The sequence below is a fragment of the Pseudorca crassidens genome, chromosome 15, assembly GCF_039906515.1.
Source record: "Pseudorca crassidens isolate mPseCra1 chromosome 15, mPseCra1.hap1, whole genome shotgun sequence".
NCBI classification, from domain to species: Eukaryota; Metazoa; Chordata; class Mammalia; order Artiodactyla; family Delphinidae; genus Pseudorca; species Pseudorca crassidens.
The window spans coordinates 21,502,678-21,524,891 of NC_090310.1; the positions used below are offsets into that span (position 1 = coordinate 21,502,678).

Consider the following 22,214-nt stretch of genomic DNA (forward strand, 5'->3'; position numbering starts at 1 on the left):
CGGCGCAGACAAATACATATTTTTTAATGTATTTAAAATGTATTTAAAATAAATACATATTTTAAAATATGCATAGTTGCATATTCTATTCTATTCCATAGAATAGAATTCTATTGTCAGGATTATTTTACCAATTTCCTCTTGCTTTTTTCCAGGTTTGCCAACCATTAGAACTCTGCACTGAAAGGCTTAATCGAAGGAACAAAGAACATACACTTAAAAGATTTAGTGCTTGCTTCAGCAGCACATATACTAAAATTGGAACGATACCAAGAAGATTAGCATGGTCCCTGAACAAGGTTGACACGCAATAAATTAGTAGGAGTTTGCGATCAACAGATACACACTACTATATATAAAATAGATAATCAACAAGGACTTACTGTCTAGCATGGGGAACTATACTCAATATTTTGTAATAACCTATAAGAGAAAAGAATCTGAAAAAGAATATATATATACATATATATATATACGAAACTGAATCACTTTGCTCTACACCTGAAACTAACACAACATTGTAAATCAACTATACTGGAATAAAAACATTTAATACAAGGGCTATACCAAATTACACTTCCACCAGTACTTTCCAAGAGTGCCCTTTTCACCAGATTATCATCAGCACTGGGTATTATCAATCTTTTAAATACTTGCCAAAATGAATTGCAGAAACATTATATCTCATTGTTTTCCTATCAGGGAGCGCTACTGCCAGATTCAGTGGATTCCTGCATTCTTCCCCTTCCTTCTTTGCTTCTGCAGGCTCTAACTCTGTTTTTTTTCCTTTGGGAAAGGGTAAACACCTTTCTCTCCTGGTTTTCCTCCTGCCTTTCTGGCTGTTCCTCTCTTGTTTCTTTGGCGGTTCCCTGTCTCTGCCCACACTCCAAATGGCAGTTCTTCCCAAGTTCTGTCCTTGGTTGTCATCTCTCCCCCTTCACGTCTCCACAGGTGTAATTCTTGCCCTCCCATGTCTTCAACCAAAATGCTGATGGCTCGCAAACCCGTCTTTCTTGGCTAGAGCTCCTAACAGGAGAATCCCCAGACTCCTGAGGACCTCAAACTCTATATGCTTATCTTCCAAGCTCTGCTCCACCTGGCACATCCTCTCCTCACCATTCCCTCATCCCCTACAGCCAAACAGTGACTGCATTCTGTAGATTCTAACTCCCGCGCACCCCTCACAGGCCTCCCCGTCTTTCATTCCCACTGCCTTGGCTCAAACCCCCTCTACCCCTGCAGTGGTCTAACTGGTCTCCCCACCAGTATCGCATCCTTTCAGTCCATCCTTCCCCTGGTAGCTCGAGTGTTTCGAGATTATTACTCTTGCTTAAAATCCTTCAATACCTATATGTCCTAGAGTATAAAAACTCCTATATAAAGCCTCCATCCCCTGGTGTTTTATTTTGTTTTCTGGTCATGCCCAGTCTCTCCCTCTCACCCCTTAGTCACACTGAACTATTCACACTGACAGTTCCCAGTGTTCTGTAGTACATCCGTCACACCCCTGTGCCTCTGCTTATTCTGTTCCCTACACCTGGAACGCCCTTTCTCCCCATTTCCTCCATCACTCCCATGCGCTAGGCAAACACTTACTCATTTGTCAAGACTCAGCTAAAGGGTCACTTCCTCTGTGAAGATTTCCTGACCTTACTCTACCCAGGTGGAATAGACTGACCCTGCCTTTGAGCCCTCAAAGTCCCATATCCTCCCTTTTACTTATTTCTTCAGAAAACATTTAATAGCACTTATATTTTGACACACCTGTCTCCTACTACTAGGCCATAAATTCCTTGAGGATAGGTATTGTGTGTTTTAACTTCTGTATCCCTAATGCCTGGCATAGTGACGGTGCATGGCAGCCTTTCAATAAAAGTTCGTTGAATGAATGAATGGATGGATGGATGAATGAATGAAAATATTGTTCAAAATGCTTCTCTAAGCATTTTTTCTGTAGAATTTATTAGGGAAAGATTAGACCCTGGTACAGTTTAATATATAATATTAACTGCTGACTTATTAGGTTTAGAACACTTCCTATTTCATGTGAAGTTGTATAAAAAAATATATATTTATATATTTTTATATGTATAAAAATATACATAAATATTTTATATGTATAATATATATTTACATATATATTTATAAAATATATAAATAAATATATATATATATAAATATATATATCCCTGGCGCAGTGGTTAAGAATCTCCCTGCCAATGCAGGGGCACAGGAAGATCCCACGTGCCGCGGAGCAACTAAGCCTGTGCGCCACAACTCCTGAGCCTGCCCTCTAGAGCCCACGAGCCACAACTACTGAGCCTGCGTGCCTAGAGCCTGTGCTCTACAACAAAAGAAGCCACTGCAATGAGAAGCCCGCACATGGCAATGAAGAGTAGCCCCTGCTCGCCGCAACTAGAGAAAGCCCACACGCCACAACTAAAGAAAGCCCGCACACAGCAACGAAGACCCAATGCAGCCAAAAATAAAATTAATTAAAAAATGTATATATATAACTATACATATATTTAAATTATATATAATTATAGATTAAAAATATAAGTAACTATGTAGACAGAAGTATAACAAATATATATAGTATTATATATAGTCATATATAATTTAAATGTATATGTAGTTAAACACTTGTTATATATTGAATATTTACATTTTAAATTTTAGTTTATTTATATTTAAAATTTATATATAAAATATATAATTTAAATAGTTATATAGTTTTAATTTATACTATATATACTTATATATAATTTAAATATATAGTTTTATATATAATTAAATCATATAGTTTTATATATAACTGTATAATTTAATTCTATATAGCTATATATAATACACAACATATAACTATATACAAAAATTATATTGATATATCTATGTATAATTAAAATTTATAATTGGAATTCTGAATGCTTGAAATACTGTGGCTTGCTAGAACTGAGCTAGGAGCCAAGCCTGGGGGCCCTTCTTTTTCTCTTTTGTGTTTATCAGCTTGGTAGCCAAATGGGGCAATGGGCTGAGTTACTTTATCCTGGCTGATCAAGCAGTGTGTTTTGGGTCCGCTTATCACCTTCGCCCCAGTGGGACTGTCCTGCAACCATTTAATTATTCAATGCCCCAAACAAGATCATTCAAATCAGATAAACTGACGGCCCTCCTAGGATGCTGGGTGCCCATACATCTGTTGTCCTGCCAGGAGCCTCAGCCCAGGGATGGCATCCGAGTGCACACGCCCTCCCCACCACGGGAAGCGGGAAGCAGGAAGCGGGAAGCAGGAAGCGGGAACGTACGCGATGATGTTGAAGCAGTCCTTGTTGGACAGCTGCTCCTCCAGCAGAAGTCTCAGGGAGTGCTGGATATGAATAATGTACATGGAATTGGTCACAGAGATATCGAGCAGTATAACCACCCTAAAAAGAAACACAAGCTTTAAGAGGAGAACCGAACCTCTCAGATAATGTTTATTTTGTTCCATTTTACTATTTAACGTTTTTTCCAGGGGAGTTCTGCATGCCAAATTCATAGCTGGCCAAATCTCCATGGTCTGAAGTCAACACAGGCGGGTTTACAACAGTAGAACCTTCTCTCCAGGAGGGTCTATCATGGTATAAAGCCTCGTGGTAGAGATGGTTTAAGGGCAGGGCTGCATATAATGATTTCGTACATTTCCTTGTTTTAAATTACTAGTATTCAATATTATTATAGGTTGGGGTCTATGAAGGGAAAACAGAAACAAGCTAAGCAAGTTAGATGGGGAATTAGGCATAACTGGGGCCTCTGGGGAAATGTATCATTATTTTCTCTCTCTGTTTTAAGATCTCTAGTGCTATTCAGCCTTCTCCTTTTATTACTTCAAATCTTATAGTCCCATCTCCTCCCCCCTCCCATTCTCATTTTGAGACAGCTATGGATAGCAAAAGAAAATCCACTGGATAGAGAGTCAGAAGGCCTTGGTTCAAGTCCCACTTCCTGTGTGGCCTTAGGCAAGTCGCAATACCTCTCTGATCCTTGGCATATTTAACTATAAACTATTTATAATGAGACTTCATAGGGTTGCTTTGAGAAGTAAATGATATAATAGATGAATAGTAGTACAAAGCATAATACTTGGTAGGTGGCAAGGCATCAAGTAAGGTATGGAAGCGATAATGATATTTTGGATACCTATTGTTTCTGCCTACTCAGCATCCATTACCTCTTCTCACAGCAACATCTTGATTTTTGGGGGGCGAGGAGGGGGAATACCTCTGTCTCTAACAGTCCATTTGAGTTGAGTAGAGCTGACGCCAGCCCAAGCTTTAAGAGTGGACATTTGACCCCAGGCAATCAGAACATCAAACCCTCTTGGCCCTAGTGAATAGCTCAAGGATGGACCCTTGCCCCCAGCCCTGGGAGTGCTAAACTGGAAGGAAGGAAGTTGGGAGCTTTGGGCGGCTATCTTGCCACCTGGAGGGGAAAGCCAGCCTGAAGACAAAGCGAACAGAGAGGAAAACAGAGCTGAGGGATGGAGAGAGATTCCTGACATGCATGAACCTCTGGATCAAGCTGTGCCTGAAGACAGCTATCAAATCTAGTCTAGAATTTTCAGTTACCTTAACCAGACTTCCCTGATTTGTTTAAGTCAATTTGCACTTAGTTTCTGTTGCTTTTTAACAGAAAGATTCCTGAGTGACATTGTTGATATTGAGTGATGCTTGTTGATGTTGGGGATGATGGTGGTGACTTTTCCCTCCAGGGGTTCTGCTGAGTGATTACTGATCCTTAATCTAAATGATGGCTTCTGATGCTACCAACAGGGAATTCATGAGTTGGTTGAGTGCTGTGTCACACATGACACCCATGAAGGACAAGAACACTACTGGGGGAAGGTACCTTTTTTCGCAGACAGTGCCCCAGATTCTTCTGCTGGCCAAGGAGAGCCACTCGATCCGTCTCTCATACATCCGCATAGCTCTGCTGAGCTGCTTCTGCAAACTCATGTGCCACACACAGTGAGCAACTGCGCAGAGCATGGCCGATTAAGGGGTCTGGGGGGAAGGGGGTGTACCCCACTTGGTTTCTGGGAATGGTGTGTCAAGGCCATGGGTATCCAGGCAGTACAGACATTCCGTTAAAGCATGGACGAGTCTGCCACAGGATGAGGAAGGGAAGAGTCAAAGTATTTCATGCCTCAGATGGGGAGGAGGTAAATGTGGACCCAAAGGATCAGAGGCTTTTGATCCAGGTCCCTGCCTGGGGAGGAGGTGGAGAAAGTCCCACAGGGGCCTGTGGGTGGAGTACAGTCTCTGTTTATAAGAGGGAGTTCAGTCAGTGGCTTGGTGCCTCCACATTCCACCCATCTCCCTCCCCGCACCCCATATTCTGACTAATGGGACCCACCACTGACCTGGTACTCATACAGGAAGGGCAGGTCCACGTGAATATTCTTCATTGTCCCATCATGCCATTCAAACTGTACCATTGCCTTCTGCGCTCAGGTGTGGCCAGGAGGGGAGCAGGTGAACAGAAGCACAGGTGGGGAAGGATTTTAAGTGTAAATTGGCCACTGGGCTCTCCAAGTGAGATGCAAGAGAGGGAAATGGGCTCTTAGCACATCTGGGGTTGGATTCTTCCCCACACAGCAGGCCATTGCCTTGTCTGGAGCTGGCAGCAGAGGGCCTTCGGGATGCAGTCCCCTGAATGAACTGTGCCTGACAGCAAGCCAGCTCCCTTCTCAGGAGGCTCTTCTGAACATCAGAGTCTTTACCACAAGATATGGTTGGAGGTTTGGTAATAGCAGAGTTGGAGACCTTAAAACTTACTAGCCATGAGTTCTTAGGTTTGGGAACCCAGATGGGCCTTCATGGACACTTTGAAAATCAAGTTTGTTCACTTTGTTCTTTCATCCTCCACCAAGTTGTCATATCTCTACCTATCACTCCTTCCATCTAGTCATCCATCCATGGGCTGCCAGAACTCTACATGCCCACACTCTCTCTTTCCTTTCATTCTTCTGCCTTTCCACTGATCGTTCTTTTCCTTCCTTTTCTTTTTCTTTCTTTTTTTTTTTTTTTTTTTTGACCACACGGTGCGGCATGTGGGATCCTAGTTCCCCAACCAGGGATCGAACCCATGTCCCCTGCAGTGGGAGCGCAGAGTCTCAACCACTGGACCACCAGGGAAGTTCCTCCACTGATCTTTCTATTTGCCCATTACCATTATACCGTCCTTCCATTTTTCCATCCTTCCACCCTTCCTTTAATCTTTACTTTCATTCTTCCATCTTTTTTAAAAAATATTTATTTATTTATTTAATGTATTTATTTGGCTGTGCCCAGGTCTTAGTTGCAGCACATGCGACCTTTGTTTCCACGTGATGGATCTTGGTTGTGGCATGAGGGATCTAGTTCCCTGACCAGGGATCAAACCCGGGCCCCCTGCATTGGGAGTGCAGAGTCTTAACCACTGGACCACCAGGGAAGTCCCCATCCTTTCATCTTTTTAATTTTATCCTGTCATCCATCCTTCCAATTTCCCTTCCATCCTTCCATCTGTTCACTTTTCCATCCATACATCCATCCAACCATCCATCCATTCTTTTACCTATTCATTCATCATTTCCATCCATCCGCTCATTCATCCTTTTCATTCTTCTTTCCATCCTTCCTTCCAGCCACCATTCACTGAGTGCTTGCTTGTACTAGATATCGGGGATAGAGGGTTGGAGAAGAGCTTTTTCTTTTAAAGGGCTCATACTTTGGTGGGGATTAGACATGTAACAAATACACACATTAGCGCATTACAGGAGCGATAGTAGAAGTCTGTACAAGGTATAGCGAGGACACAAAGAGAGTGTGTTCTGATTGGGGAGGAGGAAAACCTCCATGGAGGAGGTGACCGTGGTGCCCAATATACTCCCTCTTACCCCAGTCTCCCAAGTTTCATTTTCGTATCTTTGAAAAACAGCAGTTAGAGTAGATTTGATGAGAGTTCTAGAGTCCTGGGTGGAACGCCTCCATCCCACTCCAGGCCCTCAGGCCCTTGCTCCTTGGGCTCTGTCTTATGACTTCTATTTCCTGAACATTTCAGAAAGGAAGTACCACGCAGGAGCTCCCCTGCAAAGGACTGGACAGAACTCTGAATCTGAGTTACCTCGTGGATAGTTGCTGATACTGTCTTCCGGAGAATAGGCACAAATTCCTCCACGGGAGAGAATGCATTGGGTGCCAGAACCTGATAAAGGCTTAGCTTCTTGGCTGTAAAAATAAATGGTGGGGTTTGGGGCACCACTCATGAAGCCCCAAAGGGTTCATTCCTTTCCGTTAGTCACCTGAGTCCTGGGTTCTTCCCTCTTTGGGTATTTACCTTTCAGGCTATTGGTCTTTAGCCATTCTGCAGAAGTCTTGTCCAAGTTTGGGAACTCAATAGTGAGGGGATCCTCATGCTTTGGGGGTTTAGGCAAGAGACTCGTGAGTGGCCTCTTTGCAACCTCTGTGGAAATCTAATCGAAATGAAAAATCATCCTTACATCATCATCTTTTAGAGCTGGAAAGTCCACGGTCTCCCCCACCCATCCAAGGGAGCATCTTAAAACATTACCTGGTAAACTAAAGGCAGTTCTGCCTTCCCCTCCCACTATCCCCATCCGCTTCTCAGGAGATTTCTGGAATTTCCAGGAGAAGAGAGAGGTGTACCCAGAAACTCCCTTCCTCTTTCACTTGTCCATCCTCCTCACGCCTTCCCACCCTTACCATTAAGGTAAGCACCTCGGACTCCAAGATGACAGGTGGTCTTGACAAGGGCTCAAATATAAGGCTCCAGGGAACTAAAAAGTATCTCCTGCACCGAATCATTTAGGGAGCCCTGATCTAGCCCACCCGCCCTCGCCCACACTTACAGCCAAAAACCTGAGCTTCTGAGAGGTTAAATCACAGATAGCTCACGTATGAGGAAAACACCGAACAGCAATTCCCAAACTCCAGACATTCGAGCACCTCCTTCATGAACTTTGCTACGAGTACCACTGTACTGTTATTTACTTAATATTTTAAAAAATCAAACATATAACATTAAATCTTTTTAATTATAATAATATTAATTGAAATTAACGTTAATTTCAATTTTAATTTTTGACTTCCTTTTTTTGTACTTAAATAATTTTAGAAAGATCTATTTCTGCCATAATGAGCTAGCTTTAAATGCATAACATTGAAAAGAATATTAATCTATGTATCACCTTATAATCATCTTGCAAACTACAAGTAGTACATGTGTTTCATTTGGGGAAACATCTGGCAAGGTTTTGGCATCAAACAGACCTGGGTTCAATTGAGACTAATCAGCTTCCCTCTGTGATCTCAGGCAAATTATTTAAACTCTTAACTTCAGTTTTCTCATCTGTAAAATGGGGGTAATAACATACCTACCGCAGACTGTGGTTGTAAAGATAAAATAAGGCATTTAAAGAATTAAGCACTGTGCCCATCTTATAGTGAGCACTCAGCAAATGAAAGCTATTATAATACTAATACTTATTGTTATTGTTTTAGATAGTAGAAGAGCTGAAACTAAAATTCAAAATCCCAGTCTAGGTGCTGTGTTTCTTTCACTACATCCAGCCAGGTCAAAACGTCTGGTACCCCAAATCCATACATTCATTCTGTGAAGCTATAAACGCATTACCAGTTCTCCTCGGTACGCAGCTTTACCGGTGATTGTGTCCATAAGCTTTCTGAGTTACTCTGTTGGTGTTTAATTAAGCGTCCTCAAGCAGGGCCTTTGCCCTGAATGAGATACTGGTGGGAAGACCGTCTTCAAGACAGCCTACCCTGTGTGGTTGAGGTTTTCATCATTCTCCAAACTGGGGGGAAGGGAGGGGCAGTGGTAGGGGAAGGGGTGGCAGGAGCCTGCTGGCCTTTCTCTGAAATAAATCTTTCGGATAGAAAATCCACCAGGATCCTTCCAGCGGAGGCCTGGGCAGCTCACAGCTGTTGGGACAGCGGGGGGCGGGGCCTCGCTTTGTTCCATTTTCGGGAAGTGGGAGGCCTGGCAGCCGCTCCCTTGCGCGACAGGTGAGACAGGAGAGCACAGCAAGGCCAGCTGCGTGCCTCCGCGGAAGGTCTGAGCTTGGGGCTCTCACCACCTACCTCGTGCATCGAGCCGGTCCGCTCCTCGCAGGAGGCGCTCTGGTGCAGGGCTTGCACGTGGCCCCGGAGGCTCTGGGCCTCCTGGATTTCTGCCAGCAGCTCATCCACCTCCCGGCTGCTGTAGATCTGGGGGTGGTGAGCGCAATCAGTCATCCAGCAGTCACCTGGCTACCGGCAGTGGGAAAGGACAGGCAGCCACGTGAATCCCTAAGGCGGAGCGGCAGGCTCTTTAAAGCGGACGTTATAAACCGGGGTCCATGTGCAGGACAGAGCCTGCGAAAGTCAGTGTTCCATTTGTACAGTATTGGCTTGCAGTGTTTTTAAACAATTGAAGGGCCGTCTAGCCTTAAAAATGGGAAGAAACACTTTACACCCTCTAGGATGACAATAATAATAATAATAATAATGATAGGAGGAGGTGGGGAGGGGAAGCAGGAGGAATTGGAACTGTGGGATGAGGGTGGAATTGTAAAATGGTGCAGCTGCTGTGGAGAACTGTTTGGTGGCTCCTCAAGAAATTAAACAGAATTACTACCTGACCCAGCATTTCTACTCCTAGCTTTATACCTACAGTAATCGAAAACAGGGACTCAGATAACTTGCACACCAATAATCATACCAGTTCACAACAGCTCAAATGTCCATTGACCGATGAATGGATAAACAAAGTGTAGTATATCCAGAAACTGGAATATTATTCAACGCAAAAGGAACAAAGTTCTGATACGGGCTACAACATAGATGAACCTTGAAAACAGGATGCTAAGTGAAAGAAGATGGATGTGACAGGTGTATGATTCCATTTATATGAAATATCCAGAAAAGGTAAATCCCTAGAGACAGAAAGCAGATTGGTGGTTACGTGGGGCTGCAGGGGAGGGGGAACAGGGAGTCACTGCTTTAATAGGTACAGAGTTTCCTTTCTGGGGGATGGAAATGTTTTGGAGCTAGATGAAGGTGGTGATCGCACAACATTGTGAATGTACTAACGTCCCCTGATTGTTCACTTTATGTTATGAGAATTTCACTGCAATTTTTTTAAAATGTAAAGAAATCACACATATACAAAAATCCAGGTTTCTGGCTCTTGTTGAAAAATCAGAAGACCTGGCAACACCGGTGGTCACGCTCCTACAGAGCACCGGGCTGGGGCTGCACGGAGGTGCCTCTTTAGCTGCGGCAAGTGCTGTTTCGTTCACCGCACTCCTTACCGCTCACTGTTGTGTCCCCATCAGAATCAGTTGTCACTTTTTGTCACCTCTGCACTGTTGTTTTGCCCATAATAACGAAGACAATGAAATTTGTTTTACCCATACCTCTACCAAGAGTGGAAAAACAACAGATAAGCCAAGAGGTTCACAGGTTTTAACAGAAAATATCTCTTAAACCAGCCAGTTTCATTCACTCACTGTGCTTTCCTAGCCCCTGGAGTCTGTGACTCCTCTAGAGTCTGGGCAATGAGGTAACAAGAAGGGGTTCTGCCCAAGGAAAATGTTGCCTGACCTTGGCTCCCTCATGGGAAATGTCCAACTTTTTGACACTTGAACACACTTGTGAGAGGCAAATATTCATGTGCTCACGGCGATTAGGTTAGCAGGCATGGCACAGCCTATTAACTGTCACCTCCATTGTGGACACGGAGTATGCGATGTTATTATTAACCGGGACAAGGATACTAATGGATGGATTGGTACAGAATTACTTGCTCATTCAGAATGGATTGCTGTGCGTCTCCTGCAGTAGGTGGGGCCCATCTAGGAGAGAGAACTGAAGCAACTGCTTCAGACTCAGAGCGCTGGTGGGAGCAGAGGTGGGCTGGGGCCCACGTTGATGGCAACTGGATAGGGATTCAGGATTCTACTGGTGTATAATCAACTCATCACACACACCGGCAAAAGGATCTCTTGTGACTTCATGTTGTTTCTGTTCTTCCCACATATTCATTTTAACCTGATTTTACCATTGTAAACCCACTGAGTTGGGGAGGGGGGAAAGCAAGCACACACACAGCATGGCCTGTCTGGCCCAGATTCCCCAGGCACAACCTTGGAGGCAGGCAGGGATGGGAGGAGGGGGCAGTGTGTTGGCCCAAGGGCTTACCTCTGTCTCTGGGCTGTAGCAGTGGTAGTAGCCCCCAAGAGCTTCTGCAAGGTGCTTCAGAACAGCCTGTGGGGATGGGGACAGGGTGAGCCGTCACTAGGGCAATGCCGGTACCTTAACAAACTTTCTCCTCGTCTGAGCCTCCCAACTGAGCTTATCAACAGGAGAACTAGGTATAAGGAGAGCTGTGTTCTGGTCCGCAGCTTGGGGACCTCAAAGGCTGGCCCAGCTCACTATAGCCAATCCAAGGGAAGCCTTGGAGAATCTCGATACTTACAGGGGGCACCTGATCATCGCATTTGTAGGTGATGATGTGGGTGATGAGGTCCCGTCCCATGATGGACTGTTGGATGTACTCGGACAGGATTTCAGAAGGCTGATCTGGGCTGTGGAGAAGACGGAAGAAGAGAAGGGGACACCTCAGCCTGAGGACATTCCCCAGCAAAATGGTAATTCCCAAGGAGCATCTACCAAATCTAATCAACCACCTGTGTCCCAGGTCACCTGTGTAAGATGCAGGGCTGAGTGGGCCACAGGCCTGGCCACCCTGGCTGCCCTGCCCCTGCATCTGTGGACAAATGGCCTGGAAACACAATCCTTCTCTCAAGCGTACGTGAAGAGTCTTGACGGTCTTTTCTCTAACAATGGTTTTTTTCTCCAACCCCTTCATGTTATCAGCTTAGGAAAGGAGACCTACCAGCTTCCCATTATGATCACCAGAGAATTCAGCCCCTTCAGAGCGAAGATCTTCTTCAGGGCTTCCAGCAGATTGCTGCCTCTGTCAGGCTGCAGTTTCTTTACCCAGAGCTTGAGTTCCTGGAGGCTGGGGGAGAGGATAACAACCTAATAACTCTTACTAGGGGCCAGGCCCAGGACAGGTACGAGCTGGTATAAATCTAACAATCATTCTTTGAGATGGATACCTTTATTCCCATTTTATAGATGAGGAAACTGAGTCTCAGAGTTAGGACTTGCCCAAGGTGATACTGTAAGCAGCTGGCAACGCTGAGATTTCAAACCAGGTGTGACTCTAGGGCCTGAGCTTCTAGCGACTCTGCTACATGGGGGTCTGGGGCTAAGCTCCTTTCCCCTTCAATGCTCCTGGGAGGCAGACCTCAGCCTGAAGCACAGAGTTAATCCCTTAACCCTAAGAGGGCTTGAAGAGAAGGCAGCGAGGCTGTGTGGCTACATTCCACACGGGTTGGGATGCACACCGCTCGCCACAGGGAAGATGACATAACACAGAGCTTTCTTGGTTAAATGCCTCATGTGGCACTAGTGAGACAGCCCTTCTCTTTCCATTTCTCTTTCAGTCTGACCTCCCCCTGCAAAAAAGACCCCTCAGCTCGTTGCCAGTAAGTCTGTCTTTCATTATTATAAATGTTTGAATCTCCCTTTTAAGCAAAGAGAACAAATCCCAGGCCTGACGCCCTCTCTAGCCAATAGGTTTCAAGCTGGAATTTAATAACGTTGTTTTGTCTGCTTTCATTCTCTTTATGTTTATAGCGACTTTCTAATTACGGCAAGTGATACGGGCTTCTCAGTTATGGTATTGATAGTTGCCGTCAAAGTAAACATAGCGTTGATATTTTAAAAAATCGATAATAGTGCAAGTAGCACAGAGTAAATAATAGTTCAGGTGGCAGGGATAGGACGAACATCACAAGGGAAGACCAGCAATAATTGCAGTTGAGGCACTCTTGGCTAGACGGTCTCAAGGTGACTTCCAGGTCTGACATTCCAGAGCTCGGGGGTTGAACAAGAGTGGAAATCACAGTAAAAGACACTCTTACCCACTGAGTACCTGCCCCATGCCAAGTACTCATTTTTCACTCATCTTCACAACAACCCTGTGAGAAACAGTTGTCCTTGCCGCATTCTGCTAATAAGAGAGTTAAAGGACCTGTCAAGATCCCCCAGTGACTGTCAGAGCCAGGATTCAAAGCCTGAATCCTGCCTGAACCGGCACTCCTCTACCCGGAAGGCCTCCTCTTTACAGCTAGTGCTGGGCAAGGGGACCTCCGTCCCAGAAACCCAAGCATGTGGTTTTCCCCGGGATCCGCTCTGGGCTTTGGAATCCAATCCTGACTCTGCCATTTTGGAAAAGTTCCCTAACCTGAGTCCCAGTCTGCTCATCTGCAAAACGGGGGTAGTAATCCTATCCCATGTGTTGGTTATAAATATTAAGTAAGAGAGTACATGTGAAGTACCAAGCATGGCGCCTAACACATTGTGGATGATCAAGGCTATTCACTTCATGGAAAAGAGAGAGCTATTTACTGGCATAAGTAAGCAGAAATTCTTACCTTCTCCCTCTCCCCACCTGCGAAAAACCCTCCAAACCAGAAACTCCCAAAGGACTAGCTAAATAAATTACAGTATATCTACACAGTGGAATACTATGCTGCTATTAAAAAGAATGAGGTTGGGCTTCCCTGGTGGCGCAGTGGTTGAGAGTCTGCCTGCCGATGCAGGGGATGCGGGTTCGTGCCCCGGTCCAGGAAGATCCCACATGCCGCAGAGCGGCTGGGCCCGTGAGCCATGGCCGCTGAGCCTGCGCATCCGGAGCCTGTGCTCCGCAACGGGAGAGGCCACAACAGTGAGAGGCCCGCGTACCGCAAAAAAAAAAAAAAAAAAAAAAAAAAATGAGGTTGATCTCTGTGTACTGAGAGAAAATGATAGTCAAGATTAGGTGCAAAGCCAAGATGCAAAACAGTGTAATGTGCGCCTGATTATGTTTAAATAAGAGGATAAGCACACGGATGCGTGTATGTGCAAAGCCTGTGGAAGTAGATAGAAGAAACTGTTATTGGGAGGTGAGGGGGAGCTAGGTAAGAGGGAGACTCATCTGCTATTACTTATCCTTTTATTCTGTTCCAACTTTTGAAAATGAGCATGTATTATTTTCATAATAATAAAACTACCTTGCTAGTTTTCTGGGTAAAAATGGTGTCTCATCTTTTCATTTTGTGGTGCTCATGGGGTGACTTTTCCAAAAGTTATTGGCTCCCTGTGTTTCTGCTTTTGTGAATTGTCTCACTTATCTGTTGGGGGTCTTGCACTTTAATCACACAATAAAGACACTAACACTTAGGGAAGAAGATGACCAGGTAGACATCCGGGCTAAGGCTGGGTAGTCACTCACCTGGAGGTGCCGACTTCCACCGGGCTGGGCCACAAGGTGCTGGTGGTGGTACCGAAGGACAGGACGTACAGCTTCTCCTTGTGGCTCAGCTGCTCATCAATGAGGCTCTGGTGGGCAAAAGGACATCACTGGCTGCCAGGGCCACGGGCCACGTGGAGCCTGGCCCCACCTCTCAAGCCTTGGCTGGGCCCTCTGGGCTGGGTGTGAGCCGTGCTGAAACAGGGTCGCTTAAGGCCCAGCTTAGTAGCCCCATGTTGACATTTGCTTGCTGCCCACCCCAGCCTGCTCCTGGCTGTGCGTGGTGGGTATGGGGCCTGGGTGGCCAGCCTGCGGCTTGGCGGGCCAGTCCGGGAGCTGGATCCTCACTCCCGCTGACCGCAGACCATGTGCTCTTCTGCCGCGGCTGCTGCGCACTTAGGTCACGGGTGCAGTGGGATGAGCACCCACCTCAGCGTGTGCTGTGGTTGGACCCTCAGCACCTCACTGTGGCACCCAGGGAGGAGAACGGAGGTCAGGGGCAGTGGTTTCTGTCCCGGGCATGTGAGTTGGGGACAGAACGATAGGTGCAGGGCCAACCCATTGGATGCTCTCAGACTCAACCTGGTGAGTATCCAACAATAAGATAACTCATCCCTCTTCTTCCCGGCCAGCTACAAACTTCACCTGTTACTGCCAACACGAGCCTTGCCCTGGCTAAGACTGGACCAGCCCAGCTGGGGGATCTTTGGAAACCGGGCCCTGGGACCTGTCAGGAAGAGGGGCCTGCACTGACACCTGTTCCCTGACACCTGCTGAGACCAGGAACAAGGGACAAGTCTGGAAACTGGCCCATGTTGATGCCTCTAAAGGGTCCTGGGACCCGCTGTTGCTGCTAAGGCCTCATTCAACGCTCTAGAGGTTCCTCTAGGAAGACAGACCCTCCATCACACGCCACAGAGACTACAGAGGCTTTCTCGATGCCAGGCTCCGTACTGAGCACTTAATTTGCATGAGCTCCTTTTGTCCTCTGGTGACCCTGTGAGGTGGCAACTGACATTATCCCTGAGGTAACACGGTCACACAGCCGAGAAGCGGTGGAGGTGCCTGGGATTTGACCCTAGAGTTCTTAGCTTCTGAGTTACAGCCAAGCAGGATAGCTCCTTGTCTGGAACAGGCCGGAAGCCCGTGCTGTGCTGAAGTTAGTCCAACTGATTACCGCCTGCGTGCCCTCCTTCCGGGCTCTTGAGACAAAATCAGGTTAGTAGGAACTGCTGTGGTGTGAATACTAGAAGCTCACACTGCAGCTGAGACTCTGAGGCTGGGTTTTGCAGAACTCAACATATATATTTTTTTTAACTGTAGGTGCTAATTAAGTGTGAACTGTTCTTTGCAAAACACTCCATTTTGCACTTGCTATAAACAAAGCCCATTAGCAAGCTCACAAGGGGAGGGTGGGGTGGAGGTACCAGTTCCAGGTCCTCCTCTGTGCCAGAGAGACTTACCATGAGGTCACTTTGGAACTCCTCCTTCTGAGGGCCACTGCTGACAGCTGACACATCAATGAGAACACCGACTCTGGCCCCCTTGATGAGGCCAAATACCTAAAACCAAAGAGGGCGCGCGGAAACAACCAGCACAGCTCTGTGCTTCTACAAACCTTTTACTGGGCAGCTCTGTGTAGCAGACGTTCAAGCGCTCCCCGACCTCGACAAGAAGCCGCAGAAGGAAGACCCATTTTATAGAAGAATGCTGCAACTACTGAAGCCCGCGCGCCTAGAGCCGGTGCTCCGCAACAAGAGAAGTCGCCACAATGAGAAGCCTGTGCACCGCAACGAAGAGAAGCCCCCGCTCGCCGCAACTAGAGAAAGCCCGCGCGCAACAACAAAGACCCAGCGCAGCCAAAAATAAAATAAATAAATTTAAAACAAACAAACATGCATCCCCTTAAACCTAGCCATTGAAATTCTAGAAACTCATCCCATAGAAATAACTGGAAAAGTAAATAAGAGGGAATTGGAGCCCAGTGATGCCAGATAGTCCCAGTTTTTCAAGAGAAGACTGAAAGGAGACGTAAAAGTGAAATATCAGGATTTTTAAATCTTGACAACTAATTCAAAAAATAAAACTATGGAGGCCAAGAAAAACATGGTTGTAGGGCCAGATCTGCCTGCGTGCCACCGGTCAATAACCCCTGCTTTTATCCTCTGCAGATATGGAAACGGACACCCAGAGAAGTGAGGCCTTGTTGACAGCAGAGTCGGGAACTGGGCCCTGTGATGGACCATACATCACCCCAGGTGCCCCAGCACGCAGAAGACTCATGAGCTGGTTCACAGGTGATTGCTTCCCTGGAATCCAATCGGAGCTTGTTTCCTGGCTCCGCGGTAACTCCGTCAGAAAGGGGTAAGGGGAAGAAGGACCCGACCAGCAATCCCTGCCCCCTTTGTCAAAAGTGCCAGGACAGGTGTGATGTGGGTAGGCAGGTGAGAGCAACATTCCCTGAATGGATGTTTGTGGAGTAGGTGAGGATTTCACCCCTCTCAGTTCTCTCTGCCTGTGTTACCACGTGCAACCAGAAGGGGCGTGCCACAGCTGGAGATGTGCATTTGCTGGCCTGTCTAAGCAAGTGAAGATGGTTCTGGATCTGAGATGTAGACTACACCCTGGAATTGGCCTGGGTAGTAGAGGTGGGGCTTGGGGGTGGGGAGCATGGATTTCAGCATCTTGCCTGTCCCAGGGGTTAAGAAAAGAGTTGAGGATGGCCTAAGGTGAAAGCAAATGGTGGCCCAGAAAAGCATCAGTGGAAGAATATAGGCTAAAACAAATAAGAAGGCAAAATAAAGGTAAATTTGCCCATGATCACTCTTCTACTCTTTGGGTCTGAGGAAAACATTTAATCAAACTTTCAAAAGTTATGTCCAGATGATCGGCCTTAACCATAAATCTCATTAGGGGTCTGAGGTGAAACGGTCCAGGGCATTTCTGCTGTCTCACCCAGGATCTGTTTCCCCTTCTGGTAACAGCACTCTGGCTTTCCATGTGCAGCCATCTGTCTCCCTTTTCTCAGTCCATGAGGTTTGGGAGGGGCTCACCCAGTCTCCCCCAACTTCCCCCACCCCCTGTCTTTCCCCAGGCGTGAGCACTAGTTCCAGGCCCAATCAGTTAGTGCATCTCATCCTCCTGGTTATGGTGATTGGTCTAAATTGGTCCAGAGAGTGTCAATCCCAGGACTTGGGAGGGTGTACTGGGAAAGCAAGGTGAGATCCTTTTTGACATGTCACTTTAGTTGGTGACATGTAAGCTTAGAGCTGCTGGTGACCATCTTCCCAAGACCGGGGAGAGCCTTCCCGAGAGTAAAACCAACCCAGGGGAAAGCAGAGCTCAGACACAAAGAATGACATCATTTGAACCCCCAGATACAGCTGTGTTTGAGTTTTTCATTTCTGTAGGTCTAGAAATTCCCTTTTTAGCTTTGGCTAATGTAAATTGGAGGTCTAGCACTTGCATCTGAAAGGGCTCTAACAAGTACAGGTGGAATGAGTGAAAGGAGGTAAAGAATGAAATCTATTACCTTCTTGCTGTTTTCTGTGAGCCACTGAATTCTCTGTTGATAGAGTTCAATAGCTCTGTCAAAACACCAGGAAGACTTGTCACCCAAGGTCAGCTTCATCACTGAGCAAAGCAGCCACTTACATACATGGAAGGAAAGTGTGGATGGGACTTTCTTTCTTTTAATGTGTCTAAGGCATTGGGAGAATATAAGGCAAAATCTAGCAAAGAGAAAACTGAAGGTCTGTTTTCTGGGATAAAGGATGGAGGGGATTGTGAAAGGGATCAAGTGTGTGTGGGGTCCTTTTGCTGATGCAATGTTCATTATAAACGGCTGTGGTTTGGTGGAACTAGGTGGGCTTCGAGGGAGGGCCAGTCTATGGAGGATGGGGGGGTGTTCTCATGAGGAAGGTGGAAGAACATTCTTGCTCTTCTCAAATCTGTGTCTTCTCAGGTGAGACTTCCTAGTCACCTGGACATGATCATAAATGCACAAGTGAGGCAACTCAGCAGCAGTTTCTCAGTGGATTGATGAACAAAAAACTTAGTTTTTGAATAGTAAGTGGCCAGGGGAATTTCTTGAGTTTCCCTTATTGCAAACTATTCCAGTGGCTGTTTGGAGACCAGCCTGTAACAGGCACTCAAGTTAAGGACTCAGCTACGTGAACTTAACTGAATTGCCTTCACTGAGGCAGGTGGGATTTGGGGGCCCAGAGAAGGGCAGGGAAGGCCTTTGGATATAAACTCATGGGCATGGGGCAGTGGGCAAAGTCATAGCCATGCGTGAGTGTGGGTGCAGGTAAGGGCATGGGCAGGTAATGAGACGAGCTTGTCTTTGAGACCCAGCTCTGCTGTTTACTAACTGTGTGACCTTGGACAAGTGTGGTAAACTCCACAGCTTCATCAGCTCCAACATGAAGATAATAAGACTTTACCCAAGTCAATTTGCCAAAAGTTAGTTTACTGAAAACCAATTCTCTGAAAATCAATTTGCCAAATGACCAATTAACTGAAGAGACCTGAAACATTCCTTAAATTGCTGGATTCACAATTAAAACCAATCAACCAAAATATTGCAGAAATCTTTAAAATCTGTTTAACCTTCCAACCCAATAAAACTTGCTATAAAAGTTACAGTTAAAATTTTTTTTTTTTTTTTTGCGGTATGCGGGCCTCTCACTGTTGTGGCCTCTCCCCTTGCGGAGCACAGGCTCCGGACGCGCAGGCTCAGCGGCCTATGGCTCACGGGCCCAACCGCTCCGCGGCATGTGGGATCCTCCCGGACCGGGGCACAAACCCGTGTCCCCTGCATCGGCAGGCGGACTCTCAACCACTGCGCCACCAGGGAAGCCCCAGTTGAAATGTTTTGATAAATCTGGCAAATTGGTTATTTAGTAATTGACTTTTGGTTAACAGTCTTGAGAGTAACACTATATTTTGAGTTGTGAGGATTAAATAAGATAATGTGTGCAGCCCTTAGCAGAATTCCTGACACATTAAGAAATGTTGGCTATTAATTATTATTCTAACCTTTTAAGAAACCTCAGGCAAGCAGTAATCATGGCCCATAGATTGCTACACCGGGGATGGATGGTGACGTCAAAATCTGGTTTGGGGGAATTTCCTGGCGGTCCAGTAGTCAGGACCCCTCGCTTTCACTGCCAAGGGCCCAGGTTCGATCCCTGGTTGGGGAACTTGGATCCCATAAGCCTCTTGGTGTGGCCAAATAAATAAACCAAAGAGAAGCTTTTAAAAAAAATCTAGTTTGGAAGTGGGGAGCCTGAATATTTTTGACGTACATCTGTAAAAGTATGAACCCAATCAATCTGTCATCAAAAGTGGTCACTCTTAACCATCACACATCAGATGAGGCTGTGAGGTTTTATGTGTTCATCCAAAGGGACCATGGATTTTAAAAGGCTGAGAAAAACTGATATGGTCCAACCTCTTTATTTGCAAAAACAGGAAATTGGGGCTAGAAGCGGAAAGAAGCTTGCCCAAGGTCCCACAGAGACTGGCGTTTGAACAAAGTCATTTTCAGGCTGCTGAAACCAGGTACTTCTTGAACTCTTGGGTTGCTGGGAAGATGCTGAAAAGCATACTTACTCGGAAAGCTTGGATTCCAATTGGTGGATGGTCTGGGTGGAGATGTGCATTTTCCTCGTGACATTGCTACCCTCCTTCCTGAAGAAGAAAAGTCTTATGAAAGGGTCTCTTGGGCTCAGGGGGAGGGACGTGTCTTGCAGGCTTGGGGGGAGAGGGGAAAGGCTTCAGACTTACAGCATGGCTGTGCCCTGGCTTATCAGGTCAGCCAAGGTGAGTTTCATAGACTTTAAATTGTGTGTTAAAAGCCAATCTTCTGAATCCTCCCAAGCTGAAGACAGCTGGGTCTCTTCGCCCTGCAGCCTCTGCAAGACAGAGTCACAGAAACCGGTGGAAAGAGAGGGTGACGCTGAGGATGTTTTAGGTTCCCTCCACGTGGACCCCTAAGGGGTGACAGCCTGACCGGTCCCACCCGAGAGCAGTCCGTTCAAGAACTTGCCTTGCTGAGGCAACAGACAAATGCGGAGGCTGGTGCTCTGGGCCAGTTGCCCGGAAATACCCGTGCCCATCCCTCACCTCATCCCCAGTATGTGTCTAGAGGAGTCAAGCGCCACTCGCCACATCCTGCCTTGTGAGAGACTGAATACACAAACACACCGTGGCTAGACCCTGTATGACAGCACAACTCCGACCCACACGGGTAGCAACCAGACCATGGAGCCAGACCACAACCTCTGCGGCAATTGGACCGGGAAGTCAGGACTCTGGCAGTGACTGCCAGCTTGCCTACTCTTCATCCCCTTTTCAGCTCAGGACCAACCAGAGAAAACCAAACATGCCCCCAAATCAGTCACAGGAGACGCCGGCTTCTAGTTAGTCCGCCTCTGGCTCCCTTCAGGGTACACCTGAAGCTTTCCCCTTTTTTCACCATAAAGCTTTCCTTCTCCCCTGCCAACCTTTGAGTCTCTGTCAAACACAAGTGATGGTGGCGTCTTTGTTTATTTCTGTATTTGCATTCCCTGCATCCTTTCAGGTATACAAGTTCTGCCTCCCTCTCACACTGAGGGATCCTCCACAAACATTTGCTGACTGATGGAAGAGGGAATGGGTTTCCCTGTCCATTCCAGAGGCCAGAAACAGGAGCAGTGGGTAAAAGTTTTAGAGGAAGAATTTCCGAGCCATCACAGGAGTCTGGCCATGAAATGAACAAGCCCCCTTGCTTGTGCTGAGTGACATAAGCTCAGAATGTGGGTGGTGGCCTTGGTGATGGAGCTGAAGTCGTTCACAGCAAGCATTCAACATTGGTGATACATTCTGAGAGCCAGAAGGTGGAGAGAGCTGACCTAAGACTCTGAGCCCACTTTGCCTTGTTCTGAGCCCTGCTTTGAACTAGGCACTGTCCCTGGTCCTAGGGCTACCATGTGAACAAGATAGAAATGTTCTCGCCTTCTCGGAGCTCACATTCTAGTGTGGATAGATGGTCAGTAAAGAAAAGCAAAATCAATGTCCATAATTTCAGCAAGGAACAACTGTATTAAGAAAGTGGGGCAGGGCAATGTGATAGAAAATGACTAGGGTGGAGATGGGGAGATCACTTTAGCTGAGATGGGGGTCAGGGGAGGCCCCTCTGAGCTGTGATCTGAAGGTGCAGGAGGAGTCAGCCCTGTGTGTCTCTGGGCGCACACAGTCCAGGCAGAGGTGGGCTTGGGGGCAGGGGCAGAGTGTGGAAGAACAGAAAGGTGGCCACAGTCGTTGGAGTGTAGCGAATGCAGGGTAAGCATGACCTGAGCAGAGGCTGGAAGGGTGTGCAAGGCCTGGAGCAGACACGGATGCTGCAAGAGCTTCCAGCACGGCCGCCATCGTCTGTGTGAATCAGTGGGCCTTACATGTTGCCAGGGTTGGCTGTGACTCAGGGTGTGGGACACCGCCTCACAAGGGGAGAGGCCGGCTCAGTCCCACAGTGAGAGAAACCGCCCTGCAGCGTCCAGTGACCGTGGAAAGGGCCTGCGCACTGCTTAGCCCACCGCGGCCCCCGACTACACCCAAAGATGGCTTTGCCTGTCTCCTGTGCGCCTGCTTGGACCCTGGGTGGGTACTGCTTGGGCTTGTCTTTGTCAGGCTCTCCCCGTAGACAGTGAGGTGATAGACAAGGGGTTGAAATTATCTGCTGTGGCTGACCGAGCTGCATTAGACAGGATTAGATCAGACAGCGGATTCGGAAGGAGGAAAGGACAGAGGAAGAGAGGGAGGGGAGA

General features: G+C 46.8%; 1 protein-coding gene and 1 pseudogene across 3 annotated transcripts in view; one reads left to right on the top strand and one right to left on the bottom strand.

Annotated features, from left to right (window-relative positions):
• Positions 1-22,214, bottom strand: part of LOC137207055 (von Willebrand factor A domain-containing protein 3A-like) — a 47,554-nt gene that overhangs the window by 18,445 nt on the left and 6,895 nt on the right. For 2 of the 3 annotated variants that reach the window (XR_010934922.1, XM_067706427.1), the window contains exons 5-18: positions 20,197-20,324; positions 20,023-20,100; positions 17,939-17,993; positions 15,870-15,968; positions 14,389-14,495; positions 11,941-12,066; positions 11,521-11,629; positions 11,244-11,309; positions 9,144-9,269; positions 7,363-7,498; positions 7,150-7,253; positions 5,405-5,485; positions 4,891-4,985; positions 3,309-3,428 (exon numbers count right to left, since the gene is read on the bottom strand). Coding sequence is in view for 2 of the 3 variants with exons in the window: in XM_067706427.1 (XP_067562528.1) it covers positions 3,309-3,428; positions 4,891-4,985; positions 5,405-5,485; positions 7,150-7,253; positions 7,363-7,498; positions 9,144-9,269; positions 11,244-11,309; positions 11,521-11,629; positions 11,941-12,066; positions 14,389-14,495; positions 15,870-15,968; positions 17,939-17,993; positions 20,023-20,100; positions 20,197-20,324 (1,430 nt within the window). In the remaining variant the exon portion in view is untranslated. The remainder of the gene's footprint in view (positions 1-3,308; positions 3,429-4,890; positions 4,986-5,404; positions 5,486-7,149; positions 7,254-7,362; positions 7,499-9,143; positions 9,270-11,243; positions 11,310-11,520; positions 11,630-11,940; positions 12,067-14,388; positions 14,496-15,869; positions 15,969-17,938; positions 17,994-20,022; positions 20,101-20,196; positions 20,325-22,214) is intronic. The other variant, XM_067706428.1, reaches the window with a different exon arrangement.
• LOC137208282 (U6 spliceosomal RNA) lies at positions 229-328 on the top strand (annotated as a pseudogene).